Below are 15,350 nucleotides of genomic sequence, written 5' to 3'. Positions count from 1 at the left end.
GGCCCCCAGGGATGATCCATGTCGCAGTCTCCCGTCCTGGTGACTTATGGACCTGCCAGGACTGAAACCCAAGGGCTGCTGACGCGGGTTTTGGCGTGGGGGGCTGGGATATAATAGTCCACGATATGACACAGGCCGGACCCCCTGGAAGAAACCCTGTGTCTCAGTTAAAAAACAGATAGGTTTTTGGGCTTTAGAACAAATACTTGAGACAACTCTGATGCATGAAAGTGTGTGTGAAGGAAGAAATTAATGGAGAATAATGTGAATTCGCGGGCAAATATCCTTCTTATTGTGTCTTCTTGTTGTGTGTATGTGTCTTTCTTTCCATCTCCCTTTTATACCTGTGTTCTTGTTTAGGATATGGCCTACAGGAGGCAATTTGAAAATATTGTGATGAATACGTTTAAAGCACACAATGCACTAAAAGGCCTTTTTCTCATTATACGCCTCCGCCTTGTTTTCACAGTTTTGGCAATATGGAAACTCAGCTCTCAGATGTATTACACATAAAGAGAAACCTTACCTGCTACAACCTTTCGTCACTTCAGGAGAGTTTAGTTTCAGGTATTGTGTGCACTATGAGTGTCACAGCCTTGATACACTATCTAATACAGTCAATATTGGAATAAAGAGAGTATGGATTCTTGGGCAGGTTAGTAAGTATTTGCCAATTCAGTGCTCTAGTTGAACCAGTAATGGCATGTTTTCGACTTAACTTCACAATATCAGAGCTTGACACAAGTCAAAATGTCTGCTCTTGGAACAATAACTATTTCTGTATTTCTGTTCTGTATTATTTCTTACACACCAACCCTATCTGAGCCGACCCCCCTCTCATTTAATGTTTCTGAGACGTAAACTTTTGTGACACAACAGCTACAGTAATCCAGCATGGTTGTACATGGATACAACCACAGGGGCGAATCTGTTACCTGCATGCCACCAGGGCCCCCTGCGGCCATGATGCAGCCGCTGAGTCCCAGCGGCTAATATGCTAATCAGACAGAGTCCTTGTTTACAGCATATGCTTATCGGGTAGTGATGGAGGGGGAGCTATAATAAGTTGGCCTTGGCTGGTCAAAATAAAGGCTATGGCACAGTGGAGCCTGAAAGTGACAAGTCACTCTGTCATCATAGTACAGCATGAGGCAACAGGGAGAGTAACGGAGTACCAATATGGCTTTAAAGATAAATCTGCATTGAGTCATTTCGACTGGAATATTTGATGTCTGAGCAGGTGTTCCCCCTTAAACAGATGATGGAAAACACCTGCTGTATAATCACTGATTGGGATGAAGCTAGAAGTGCAGCATGCAGCCTTAGTCCTCTGTGAGTCACTGCAGACTTCACTCTTTACACAAGTGCCTCTTTTGAAAAGTAGGGCCATTCGGTTTGTGACAATACTGGGCCCTGCTGATGTCTTGCTGTTGAAACTGACTTACTTGATTGGAGCTACTTTCTGCTCGTATATTTTTAGGTGGGAAATCCTTACAAAAAGAGCTAGCATCGGAGTGGCTTAGCAAATTGGGAACTTTATGACACATTTTTAATTAAAAATGTATTTAAAGGAAGAAATGATGAAATGCAAATCACATATTCCATTATAGACAGATGCAGAGTCCATTACCTCCAAATCCCCCTACACACAAATAATCATTTTAACCCTCTTTATTAGTTTCTCATTTTTGAATATCTAACTGTCTATAAATACCAGATGTTCCAAAGTTTTCTAACCTTTTTGATGTTTGTTTTCCGTCAGTCACTAATGCATTTTCAAATAAGGGGCCTGACACCGAATGGAGAGACAATACATTTCCTTTTCTTTTTCATTTGGACATCCGTCAACTGCAAACCCCTCAACACACAATCATAAATATAGACTGCCAAAAATAACAAATAGTCCAAATTCATATCCAAGCTGTGAGATAGTGTCACTAAAGGCTTATGCTGTAGCTTCACAGTTAAGGTTTTCTTTTCCAAAGGGAACATGCACACACACACATCTGAAATAATGCTCTTAGAGGTCATGTTTGTTGTCTGATGGCACTGGACATAAACATTTTGCAGTTCATTTATTTAGCAGCCAGTTAATTCCACCGCTCAAGCCCTGTGGAATGCACTGTTGGATAAAAAGGATTGATCCGTCCTTGTTAGACCTTGCTGTGAGGAAGTTTTAGCTTACTGTGCTAGAAAAAGGGAAAGAAGAAAAGCAAACAAACTAGTTTTTTAAAGCGTTGCGTAGGGTGTGTGATACATATTAAAATTAAAATACTGTTGCAAAGACAACATGTAATGTAATCATCCTTATCCCTGTTTAGACATACATATCTCAAAACAAATATAGGGATGGATTTTTTGTTAATAGATTGTTTGAGGCTGGATACATTGATTGAAAATAGAAAGTGTGCATTGAGTGTGAGCTTAAGGTGCCAGGAAGCTGTGTTGCAGCATAGGAACCTTTCGGCCCTCTCCGGAGTTCAGCACGTACCCCCTGTGTAGACACTGAGATTCATCCAAAGTCCAGCACATGCTCTGGCCAGCTCCCTCCCTGTGTGGGAGTGTGTGCCTGGGTCTGCAGGCTGGTTGACAGAGTGTGTGTAACGCATGTTTGGTCATGGCAGCTAAATTCATACATATTAATGGTATGAAATGCAGAAAGAACAGCGCTATCCACCCTCTGCACCCCTACAATCATACGTCTTTTACTGCGCCACTGATCAAGGGGATCAGGGGCAAGAGATTGGCTGAGCTTCCTTTGAACTTGATTTGCATAATAACACACAATTAGCCAAGGTTCCGTCCATACTGGGCTCACTTCTTTGCATGCAAGGACATGATTGAACGAGCCATAATGTTCAACATGACATCAAAAGCACTTTAAGGAGTAAAATCATGAAAATGTAAATCGACGAGAGGATAGAGATTGTTTATCATTATACATACAACGGTATCTCATGTGGTTGCTACTTGTATCCAAGTACTTTTGATCTGTGTATGGCAAGACAATATTTTATTCCTGGGTCAGATATGTTGGGGGGGTGGAGGGGTGTGTCATTGATTGCCACCAGACTGTTCCTGTTCTTTCACTAATCTTCTGTCTCTTGTCAGTACTAACACGACAGTGCCGCAGGCTGCCTCATTAACTCTTTATTCTCTCCCCCTTTGTCTCTCCAGCTCTACCCAGCTACACTTGTGGTAATCCCGGACAGCTACTCAATGGCCTCCAGCAGGGGTCCACGTTCAACATTGGGGACAAAATCCGCTACAGCTGCAGCCCAGGCTACGTGCTGGAGGGTCACACAACCCTGTCCTGCCTCGCCACTTCAGCGGGCACTGCTGCATGGGATTTTCCCCTTCCCTACTGCAGAGGTATGTAGGAGGGACCAGGGAAAAGCTGCCAGAACAGGTCTTTGGGCTAAGTAGCTTTCTAGAAAAAATGGTATGCCTCTAAGGGCTGAAGCTCGGAGATATACCACAGATGATCAAATCGAGTCTGATATGTTTTTGCTCAAAATTACTCATTTTATATTAATTACAACATTTGGCAAAAAAAAAACGACACATCTTGTTTATACAACGTTATTTGAAATGTGATTTCAACAACTGGAACATGATGTTTTTCTGTAAAAAAAATGTACCTTTTTTGTAGCTTACACCACACACACACACCTACACATGTATTTATACAGTACAGTCTGTGATTCAAACACATCTCCACACGACCTGAGAATGTTTTCTGTGGTTATACTGATATCTTATTTACCATGACAGGACCTCATGTGTTTGCTCCCAGTCAAGTGCTTGTGCCAGTTGTCCTTTCCTCACAGGTAGCAAGCCCCCCTGTGGCAGCTACACCTGCCAGTGTGTGTTGGCTGACCCATCATCGCACAGTTCTTGAAAATGGTTCACTGTACGCAAACGTGATACCATTGTACATAATTTTGCATGATTTTCCTTCAACTAAAAGAACATCCTTCCATAATTAAAATGCATGCATAGGGAACTCGCTTGCATCATGTATGTCCCTTTGCCCTGCCGATGTGGCCCATGCTTCGTGTCAGTGTGCTGGCTGAGCAGGACGCTGAGACACTGCCATCTGCACCCAGGCTGGGAGTCAGGAAGCCCACATAGGAGCACACATGGCTGGTCACCACGTGCCAGCACATTCCCCACCCACCAAATCACATGCACACGCCTGTACTCCACATTTATATGCAAAGTTATGATGTGGACTCGCAATCAATAATTTGGTGTTTATAGCCATACTAAGCTTCTTCATGCTCCTTTTTAAAATGCCCTGACAAGACTGATCCTGAAAAAGAGAAGAGAAAAAGCTTAAGCCCTAAAGGATGTGATTAGGCCACTGTTTCAGCAAATATAAACAAGATTAAGAAACTGGCAATTGGGGTCTCATAATGCCACATAAAAGTCGGCTTGTACACCTGAGTCTTCCTTCATGAGGCATAAGTGTATTGTTAATGTCACTCTGATTTGAGAGCCTGCCCATGGCTATATGTGTAGAAGCAGAACTGACACTTTACTTTGGGAGTGGGAAAGAACATTCTGGCAGCGTCAATATTCTGGACTGAGGAGTGGGCAAACGTGCCAGCGCTGTCAGGCCGTAGAAGATAACCAGCCGTTGATGGCACAGATAATGTTTTACATATCCTGTCTTATGCTCATCAATTTCTTCCCTCAGCTATAATCTTTAAAAACAACATCACTTGTCATGGGTATACTTAGAAGTGATTTAACATCAGTCTTTTATTCCGTTTCTAACACTCCTTCCTAACCCTTAAGCACATCTTTCCAGAAAAAGGCTTACCACAGTAACCTCTAAATGTCATCTCTGAGAGATACAGCATCACATGCACACATCCGTTCATCTTCTGCTGCTTATACTTTTATTCAGCTATTACAAAAGCGTTGACCCATTTAATATCCAAGCACAGTGTTAGCTGGGAACATGTGTAATGTTTGTTAACATGCATTTTTGATGGCATAACTGTTTTTATAGCTTGCATTTAATGACCATATCTCGTTTACCATGGCGCTCAAAGCAGCTCCTTACACTTATTGTAATACCGTGACATCCTATGTGAAAGCCTGGGAAGCATCCTGACACCCACGAAAGGGAAACCATTTTTAAAGTTTAGTAGAAGCCACATTTCATAGGTTTTTGGTTTCATATGGCGCATGGTAGAGCCATTTAGTTTTCCATTGTCTGCAACTCTTGCGTTGGCCGGTGGCGGCCCCGATATGGGGAGTCAAGGGAGAGCTGCAGGCAGAGTCTTCCCTTCAAGTGTGAAGAAACCGTCCTGTGTGGAATATCAATGCACACCCTCATACTTTCTTCTGTCTTCTACTTCCTGTCACTCCCACTGCAACGATCACCTGTCACCCCTCTCGCCACCCCCCGCTCTCTCTCACTCCTCACTGTCCAGCCTCCCTGTGCACTTTTCTCTCCCCCTTCCTTGCTTGTCACCTGTCATCCTATTCATCCCCTTCTCCTCTCCCCTCTGTCGTGGTTTCCCTCCCTCTTCAAGTTCACACCTCACAAGTTTCCGCTCGTCCGTACACTCGATTGCCCTCCCTTAGGGGGGATGCCGTGGTGACAGGTAGGATGGATGATAGACAGGGCCCGGCGCATCGGAGCTCCCCCCTCGCACAAGCACAAACACCCACAGACACACGTCATTTCAGCAGTGGCATTAGTGTGGACGTGTCATTCAAAACTTCGCTTGATGAGTCCCCTCTGTTCACCAGTACATGACGTAGTGATTTTTAAATAGTTTTCCACCAATTTCACCTGTATTGTCCGAAGCTGTGATGAACCTATCAGAAGCCGGCATCATAAATGCATGCTTTATTTTTAAATGATCCACTTAAGGCAGTCTTACAGAGGGAAGAGTTGCTTTGATTTACACAAATGCGAATTAATCACAACGTAATTACTTTCCTGGCTGTGTTGCATGTGGTTGCATCACGCTCCACCCTGCTCTGTGCTGGTGGTAAAAGCTCTGTAGGGCATTTTCAAATAGCTTAGACTGCTGTCTCTCCGGCCTATGGCGAAAATTGCAGACAAAGGAACAATACGCTGTGACTCATTGCCTATGTTTGTGCTCCTGTAATTTTAAATTTGTACTTTGGCTAGTGGCGAAAAGATAATTTGCAGCTAAAAAAAGTAAATAATGAATGTTTTATAGCTTAATATGCTAATATCCAACACAATGTTCCCGGCAAAACTTCCAATGTGCTATCTTGATAGGTTTTAAAAGTTAAGAAATTGTTATCTGTCTAATTAGGTCATTCTTTTTCACATTAACACACTTATTTTAAACCTTTACTGGTCCATATTGACCATGTATTCTTGTTTGGGAATTCTGGAGAGTTAGATAATGACATTTACCCTTATGGTGCTGATATTCAATATGCTCACTATGTCCTGATAACATAAAATAAGACCTTTTGCTGCAGTTAAGCGGCAGTTTGTGTTCATTAGCCTTTTATTACCTTCTTCCCTACTTTCTCCATGTCTATGTGCATCTCCCATTATCCCTGCACAAGAAGTCTGGGATTATCTTTGTTGCCTTTCGAGTTCCCCTGCTTTTCTAAGCTTTACATCGCTGTCTTTCTCCTGTGCTCTCTGCAGCAGATGATGGGTGTGGTGGGACACTGCGGGGCCAGAGCGGGGTGATCACCACTCCCAATTACCCATCCGAGTACAACAACAACGCTGACTGCACCTGGACTGTGCTGGCCGAGCCAGGAGACACCATCGCCCTGGTTTTCTCCGACTTCCAGCTGGAGGACGACTATGACCTGCTGGAGGTCAGCGGCACTGACGGCTCTTCACAGTGGTGAGTAGTTGGCCTGTGGCTATTCGTCTGGAAGGCAGGCTCAGCTAGGAACAGGGAAGGAAGGAGAAGTCCGCTGCTGCACCACCTGCACTCAGGCACTTGCATATGTCGGAATGAGCTGGTTGAAGAATGATTGGAAGTGGATGGATGTTAGGAAGGTTCATTTGAATGTAGACAGACTGAGAGTGACTGTATCTGGATAAATAGCTGTCTGATATGTCTGTAGAATATCCGAGGAGCAGGAATCAATTCAAACATCAGGGTAACCTAATACAAATTGCTACTGGTAGTTTATTTAAAATCTTGTTCACAGCTTTTTACCTGCCCGGGTGTATCAGGTGGTCGGCGGTTTTAAAGTGAAATTTGAACACCCAATCTTGTTAGCCTTACATCCTCAATTACTCAGTCTCAAACAAACACACATGCTCCACTCTAATGATGAAGAGGTAGGATATCCTGGTGTCAGTGTGGGTCTCTCACCATCTGTGGCAGCTCCTCCTCTCTGTGACAACTCTCTCAGCTCAGGAAGTAATTAGTGAGCTCCATTACCACCGCCAGCCGTATAGTGTTGTTTCACCCACGCACACAGTCGAGCCCATATGGGAACAAATGGACATATGCATTGACACTTTTTAGCCAGACTTCCATGCATTAGTGCTGGCACTGTCAGAGGTAGTACTCTTTCACACTCTTTCTGCCGCTTTCCGTCAAACACAAGGCTAATGTTAGCATGACATATATACATACAGGTTGAATACCAGTGGATGGATGCATCTGTTATTCACAAGCAAAAACCCAAAGCATGCCTTCAATTCATTCTATAAATGCTGGTTTAGTTTCAGGACCATGTCAAAGACAGGACGTTTGGATAAATAAGAAAAGGCAGAGGAGACTTTGAAGTTGGAGCCACAGGCTGTTGGCAGGAAGGGACACAGGGTTGCATAGGCTGAGCTATTAAACACTTAAAACTCACAGAGAAAAGCGGCGGTATAGAGCGCTGTTGGTAGAGGAAAAAGGTTCAGAGAGAATATATGAGGAGTCATGTTAGAGTGAGATGGCCCCTGGAAACTTGTGTCAGTTTCACTCAGTCACTCAGTAGTTAACCAAAAACACTTCCCGAGAAGAAATTGATTGACTCTGAGCACTCTTAAAACTGAAAACTGTGCCTTGTAGCCTGATATTAAAGTCTCTTTGACTCTGTACTTCCCCTGCTGAGAGCTGATCACTCCCCAGAATCCCACAGACGGCAACCCAACTATGCCTCTTTTGCAATTTTTTTTTTACAATGTCATCAGCTTCTTGTCCCAGACTTTGATTTGCTTTCTGTTGTCTTGTGGGGTGCCCAAACCTCTGCTGAGTCTGTCATCTTTGAGGAGATCGTTGCCATGGGCGCCTATTGAGGCGCACCTGCGGCATGGCTAAACTGCCTTAAGAGCAAGTGAAAACAGTGGGAAGAAAGAAGAGAGACAGGCTATTGGCAAGCGATGCACAGTGCAAGTCACAGTTGGTTATGCACATTGTAAGAAAAGGACAGCACAGGGGACAGAGGACAAAACGCAGACATGCTGGCTTGCCTCCATTGTTTCATATTTGTCTTAGTCATGCTGGTTTTGGTTTGACACTCCAATTGTTGACATTTCAAGAGTGCTTTTCTTCTGAAGTATAACAAATGACTCGCCTATGTTCAGCTCTATAACCCGTGTCTTAGTGTTTGGTTGTGTATCATTTTTAAGTTAGGGGTGAGGAGGTAAGGACAAACCGAGGGGGTGACAGGTTCCAACAGTAAGATCAGCAAACACCAGAGTACAGAAGAGGAGGGGTGGGCACGACCTTTGGAGGAGAGGATGGACGTGGAAGGGAAGAACTAGAAAGATGGGTGGAGGGCTACCAATTCCCCAGCTGGTGGCCAATTACAGAGGTCAAGTGGAGTAAATCACACATCCTCTCCGTGAAGGGCTCAGTACGGCTGGATGGCTGTGCTTATGCATATGCAACCATATCACTGGCTGATTGGTGATATGATCAAACTGGTTTGCATAGTGGTTTAAGTCATGTTTCTTTATTTCATCTTCTTTCTGTCAGAATAGACAAACTACTTTTAATCTCATCTAAGAACTTGAATTCATTGCTTTCAATCTTATGAATGAGTTTGAGTAGTTTTCACAGATATACACTGTGAGTTAATTTATTCACTACATAAGCATAGCAACTTTCTAGGAGTTCTAGGAGCAGTATTGATGGATACCTGACGGACAGGTTGAGTGGTCCAATAGGAGAGGCCAGGAATCAGGATCATATCCATGCCTCTCTGATCGATCCACAGCACCTCAAAACGAAAACAGGACAAGCTTTCATGCTCCCTGTTCTCCTGTTGTGTGAATGTGTGTGTCTGTAAGTGTCTGTGTGTGTGTGTGTGTGTATGTCGATGTTTGGAGAGGAAGCGAATGACCCAAAATAAACAACATCAATCACCATCAAGAGCATCACCCCTTTCGCATATGTGATCTTGCCCACTTACATTCTTGTTTGCCGTACCATCCAACTGCTTTGATTGGCGGCTCTGCAGCGTTAGCATTCTGAAGAGGCAGCGAGAGAAGACAGCTTTGAGAACTGACTTCAGGAGCCGAGATGTGCATGTGCATTGAATGTGGCAGTGGGAGGGGCTGATTAAAAATCACCAAGTGAGTTCCACCTCCACCCCGCTTTACCCCGACAGGATTTCTTCTGGGTTGCTTGCCCAGGGGAACACATTACTCTGCCATTACACTTTTTGAATCCACATTGATTTTCCTCCCCATCACCATCCACTTTGAGGCAGTGTAAATAACGCCTGACGCTCGCCAATTGTCAGATACAATGCGCTTGCTACTAAGTGGAACTCAGAGCTATTTGACTTTCTTTGGTGCTCAATTGTTTTGCAAAGGACTGTACATTTTTATCTTCCTGTAGTGCTCCCTTGAGATGTTGCAAGCATCTCTCGCAACACCTTAAAAACTGTAACTAGAGAGTGCCTGAATCTTGATTTGAAAGCACTTTGAGTCTTGCCATTTCTCAATTGGTTTTACAAAAACAAAGCAAAAAATTGCCAAATTGCAAACTCTTTTTTCCCACCGGGGTTATCTTCTGTTTATTTTTTAATGCAACTCTTTGCCTTCATACTTTCTTCTTTTTTTAGCCCTATACCCAATGAAATTGAGGACACTGACCTTAAGAGAGCATGTGGATTATTCCTGCAGTGCTGAAATACGTCAGCGCGTCCCGACCTATGAAGGGAGCGCTTCTGTGCATGAGACAGAGAGAGGTATTTGTCGGGGAGTACAGAACGCTAGATATATATTGATTGGCTGTTAGGTTGACTCACCTGAGAGTCAGTGAATGCTCTTCGGAACATCTTTTTAAGTACACGGGCTGTTTTCTGCAGTATGTTTCTTTTTTGGGAGATAAATGCCTCAGCTTTTGCTTTTATGTTTTCAAAGAGATAACGTTTTTTTTCAAGAGATTTAAATGTACTGCAGTTTATTATGTTACATTAAACTTAACGGGATCCATTTACCGATTGATGTGGATCGATGTGTATGCAACCATGGGAGTGTGAATATTTACATTTCTTTTTAAATGTGTGCTACTTTAGGGGTAACACACTTGTCCCATACTCGCTCTTACTGGGTCTCCCCCTCAGCGTCGTCCATGCCAAGTTATTGACAGTACTATATACTCCACTTTTAAGTTTAGTCAGTGTGTATGGAAGTGAGTGATTGTGCTCTGCCCATTGTTCGCCTGGGAGCACAGCAATATGAAGTTGCCCCCCTTTGATTCCCAAAGTTTCCCTGCTTAAAAACTAAATTCACTGCACGAAGGCAATTCCTTTCACCAGAGGACAACAGAATATTGGTAGCGTACGTAGGGCCACTTTGCATAGATGTGGTTTTAAATGGATACAGTGTGATGGTTGAGTGGGCGTATATTCTCCGTGTGAACGTTGAATACATTTTGTTTCTTAGGCTGTGGCCTGTTTCTCACAACACTGACTGCTGGAGTTAAGGAAGTGTTTCGCTCTGGAGCTTTACCCGTAATTCACCACAGCATCACTAGTCTAGTCACGTTTAGGAGGGCATGACTCGGGCGTTTCTTTCCCTCTCTTTATCTCTCTCAGACAGTCTCTCTCTCCCTGCTGTGTTGGTGTCATAAAGAATCTGAGTGGATAGTTTGCTCTGATTTGTATAATGAAAGTCTATAGTCTTTCATTACACATTCTACAGTCATTTATGTAAGTGGTGCTCCCTTCATAAAACCCATAACAAATCATCCAAAACAAAAGTAAACTAAGGATAATGAAGGTCTTGCTTTGCTTTCAATAAGATTTATAGAGTACAGAGCTTGAGATGTGAGAGGATTTGGCTTTTGTTTCACCAACACCGGTCCGTATTGAATCATGTAGTACCCTAACTTGCATGTCTGTTTTGATGTGGATGATTTACAAATCTGAAAGGTATACTGTACTTCTGTGACCTGCAGAAGTCTCATGCGGGAAAAAACATTGGTTGAGGTGGAAATGTCTCACGGATGATGTGAGGAATGGTAATGAAGCTCTGACACACATCAAGGATCATCACGTCAATGGCTGCAGGAAAAAAAGAGTCCCCAGATCGCGTTGTGAGGGGTTATATATACCAGCCCCATCTATCAAATCCCCTTCATCTCGCTGGATCTGGATCCCACTCTGTTTCTCTCTGGCCTACAAGGTCTGTCTTTGCCTACCCACACAAACGCTTTCCATTTTAGCATCCTTCCTGCCGATGACTTTTGGACATGTTCTTGCAGAAGTTCAGAAGGTGAATTGCATTCAGACCCAACATTCAATGTTCTATATTTTCTTTGTAAGCTATGGGAGTTTGACATACTCTATAGATGTGACAAATACTTAAGTCATGGTTAGGATTTAGGAGGTTAAGATTAAGCGGCTCCACAACATGTTCAGGTATTTCTTATTTTTTACTTTTAAAGTGGATATACAAAACAGATATTATACCTTTCTAGGCTGGCACTCCTGTCCACCAATTTAGAAAGCAGGGATTTATAATGTCTTCTAGCTTTTACTCACTCTGATGTTAGTCACCTTTACATGTCACATTGCTGATACACGCTTCCCTGCTGTTGCACAGTGATGTAACTTAGAATAAACACTTACATTCTTGAAATATGCATACTCATAAAGTGGGATTTTGTGACATATTTCTGCGTCAGGGTATTGGTTTTACATGCAACACTAATGTCACACAGAAATTGATTGTAATAAATTATGGTTTTGGCTGAGAATATAATGGGACTCTGGGATGGCTTCGATGGAATTCTGAATTACTTGCCCATCCAGGTCTACCAATTTAAATGAAAGCAGCTTTTAAATTACGTTTCAAAAGTTCAACTCTGCTGTCTTCTTGAGTTTCTATTCGCCTTCTCTTCACCTCTTTTTTCTGCAGTGTCAGCCTTACACATCTAAAACCATAGTTTGGCTTATCGGCCTGTGAGCGTCCACGGGATCAATAGCTGTCTTCGCAAGTCTCTCCACCACGGCCCCTCAAAGTCTGTTTGTGTGAGTCAGGATTTATTAACAGAAGCACTTGGTTGAGGACTCAATCTGCAGCGTGCCATCGATCAACCTGCAGTTATGATGAACCTTGCGCCACGCGCCAAGAAATGCTCCCGCGGAACATTATCTCCAACACCTGGTGCTCTGCGGCAGATTGGCTCACCCCAGCACTCCACACTTTGTTACTGCCTCTGTCAAATTGCTCAGGCTAAGAGCTGGAGAGGAGAGCGGATTAAGAGTGCAGAAAGTGAGGTTAGTGAAATTTGGCCAGTACACATAATCTAGCAACCTCCCAGGCGTGCTTTTGAGTTATTTTGTTGAAAATGAATTAGGGAATGCATTATATTTTTCATTATAACCTATCATTAGTTGTGGCTGATCATCTGTGTTGTGCTAAGGAAAAACAGCAGGTGCAGCAATTAACCAGGCGATATTTAGTCAAACCTATAAAGCAGCTCCCCTGAGGCACGCAGCCGGGATAGCAATGTGTCTGTGTTAGCATGCCCAGCCATGTGTTACCTCACCCGGGCCCAGAGAGACCGGAGAACACGCAGAGGTTAGAGGTAATGGCCCACATCACTGTGTCCCGACTGGGTGTCTCTTTGGTTGTGTTTACTAAGCACTGCACCACTGGGATCCAATCTGTCGCTTATTTTACAGGCCCACAGATGCACTAATGGCCTATGATTTGTACACTGAATCACATGTGAAGATATGCATATTGGGGCCCTGGGTCTGCAAAAACAATTACAGGCTTTTTGTTTAAAAATGTCGTGAATGCAATATTTTTTCATCGTGTCCTCATGGGAGATGATGAAAATCCACCTCTCAGTAGCTGCTGTACTGTAATCAATGTATGACACTTAGAAAATATGTTTGTGAATAATCCTCTTATCCAGCGTTACTCCGGTTTACAATCCCCAGATTTATTCTGCTCTTCAGGACACTGGAGCATGGGGTCTATTAATTCCCTTACTTAACACTGCCGTCTGTCTTCCTAGGTCTAAGATTTGATGAATTATAATAAGAGAGCTCTCTCAGGTCTGTTGCTGTAAGTTTAAAGATCAGTGTTGTTAAAACTACAATCAATCTTTTATTCCCCTTCTCTTTGATCATCTGTCGCTTTCTCGTGTTTGTTGCTGCGTCCCACGGCTCGCTTTGATCCATTAATTCACTTCCTGGGTCAAGGGCTAGCAATCTACAGAAGGATGGCTTGCATCAGAGGCTTTTCATTATGGCGAGATCAAAAGATAGAGGCTGTATGGAAATGACATTTTAAGTGCGACGCTTGGTGAACATCACTGTTTTCTGCCAGATTGTTATACCTTTAACCTTGGCCTCCCTCAATCTTTCTTTGAGAGTGTGATTGGGGTGGCACACTCTCGATGGTGTGACTCTGAGGGACGTCACACCATCGATTAATCAATCACAGTAATTAGCCAAGATGGAGCAAGAGGAAGAGAAGGCGGCAAGGCGGAATGGAGAGACTCAGAAGGAAAACAACATTGAAATCAATCGGGCCAAAAGCACAGTGCACTCAGTGGTCTGCTGTAGAGGACACTGGGTACAGCAATTAGATTGTAGAAACAGGGCAGTGAGGATAAGTACACACTGTCTTTTAATGCCAAGTCAGTGCATCTGACTGTCTGATGAACTTGACAAGGACCTGATGTACTGCAAAAATAACAACAGGTCCCCAAAAGTGGTCCACCAGTCAGAAACTGATATCTCCAGTGACAACATTTAACCGATGAATCACGAGGGAAGCAGTGAGCGTAATTGTTTGTAGTGTTGGATGGGAATGGCTTTCCTTGAATCAACCTATAAACCTTTATTCTTTTACCAGCTCCAGACAGAAAACAATCCTTTTTTATTAAATAACATTAAACATCCAAGCTAGACACAACGGGGGAAAAAACAATTGAATAACATCTGTTCCAAATCAAAACAGAACAAACATTAAGGGCTGTTTTTATTAAACTGTTATTTTCTCATTTATCTCAATAAGTTGTTTGATTAAAAGAAAAACATACTCTACATAAAAGGCACTTCAAAGGTGGATCTTTGTTTGCCGTGTTGCCGCGCTTCAGTAACAGCAGTATCTTGTTCCTGAACACCCCCTGAGGGGCCGGAGATGTCACTGTCTGATCTGGGTCACTGCTCAACCACAACATATCCCTATCCTCTGTCTTTAGTCTCCCTTTTCCACAGAAACACTTGCAAATATAGGAACACAAGGACACAAACGCATGCACTGCACATAACTATCCTTCTTGACAAGTGATTTTACGTGACAACATCAGCCGAGGGCGTGAGATAATTCCCTTTCTTTCCAATGCAAATCAGCTTGCTTTTGTTGAATCGAGCACCATTGTGTTTCTACCAGTGGAGTGATCTGCTGTTTGTAGACAGTGGAGATTGTTTGTACTGTATAAGATCCCTAAAACAAGTGGAACTGCATTGGAAACGTGTCAAATCCACTTCAAACCCACTAAAAGAAATAAAATAGTCTGTTTTTTATAATGTGTTACTGATAGATGGACATTTTGTACTGGCATACATCCATTAACAACGTCAGGGTTGAAGTGTGTTTTTTTTTTCCTCATTGACTGACTTGTTTCAGTCTCCTGGGAACATATAGACTATTGAGGCAACAGAATAAGTCCTTTTCATCTGTGATGACCCATGATTCACACAGTGGGGGCTCTTAATGCTTCAAAACACATTCATAAAATATGCCTGTATGTCAGGGTTGGAAAGCTCACATTCACGGCTCATAATGAAAGGCGAAAAGAGGGAACATGCGAGGTGAAATAAGGCAAGGACGTGTACTATATCTTAATCTTCTTTGGGACAGGTTGCGCATGTGTGTTTGTGAGCGGCTGTCTTTCTGTGTATGT

At 43.1% G+C, this 15,350-nt stretch overlaps 1 protein-coding gene across 1 annotated transcript in view; it reads left to right on the top strand.

Annotated features, from left to right (window-relative positions):
- csmd2 (CUB and Sushi multiple domains 2) overlaps positions 1–15,350 on the top strand; it is a 217,242-nt gene that overhangs the window by 58,001 nt on the left and 143,891 nt on the right. Inside the window, 2 exon segments of the mRNA XM_063899890.1 lie at positions 3,178–3,372; positions 6,656–6,863. Of these exon segments, the coding sequence (XP_063755960.1) occupies positions 3,178–3,372; positions 6,656–6,863 (403 nt within the window).

This window comes from Eleginops maclovinus, chromosome 13, assembly GCF_036324505.1.
Source record: "Eleginops maclovinus isolate JMC-PN-2008 ecotype Puerto Natales chromosome 13, JC_Emac_rtc_rv5, whole genome shotgun sequence".
In the NCBI taxonomy this organism is placed as follows: Eukaryota; Metazoa; Chordata; class Actinopteri; order Perciformes; family Eleginopidae; genus Eleginops; species Eleginops maclovinus.
The sequence above is the reverse complement of the archived record's forward strand: the minus strand, read 5'-3'. Positions and strand labels throughout refer to the sequence as shown.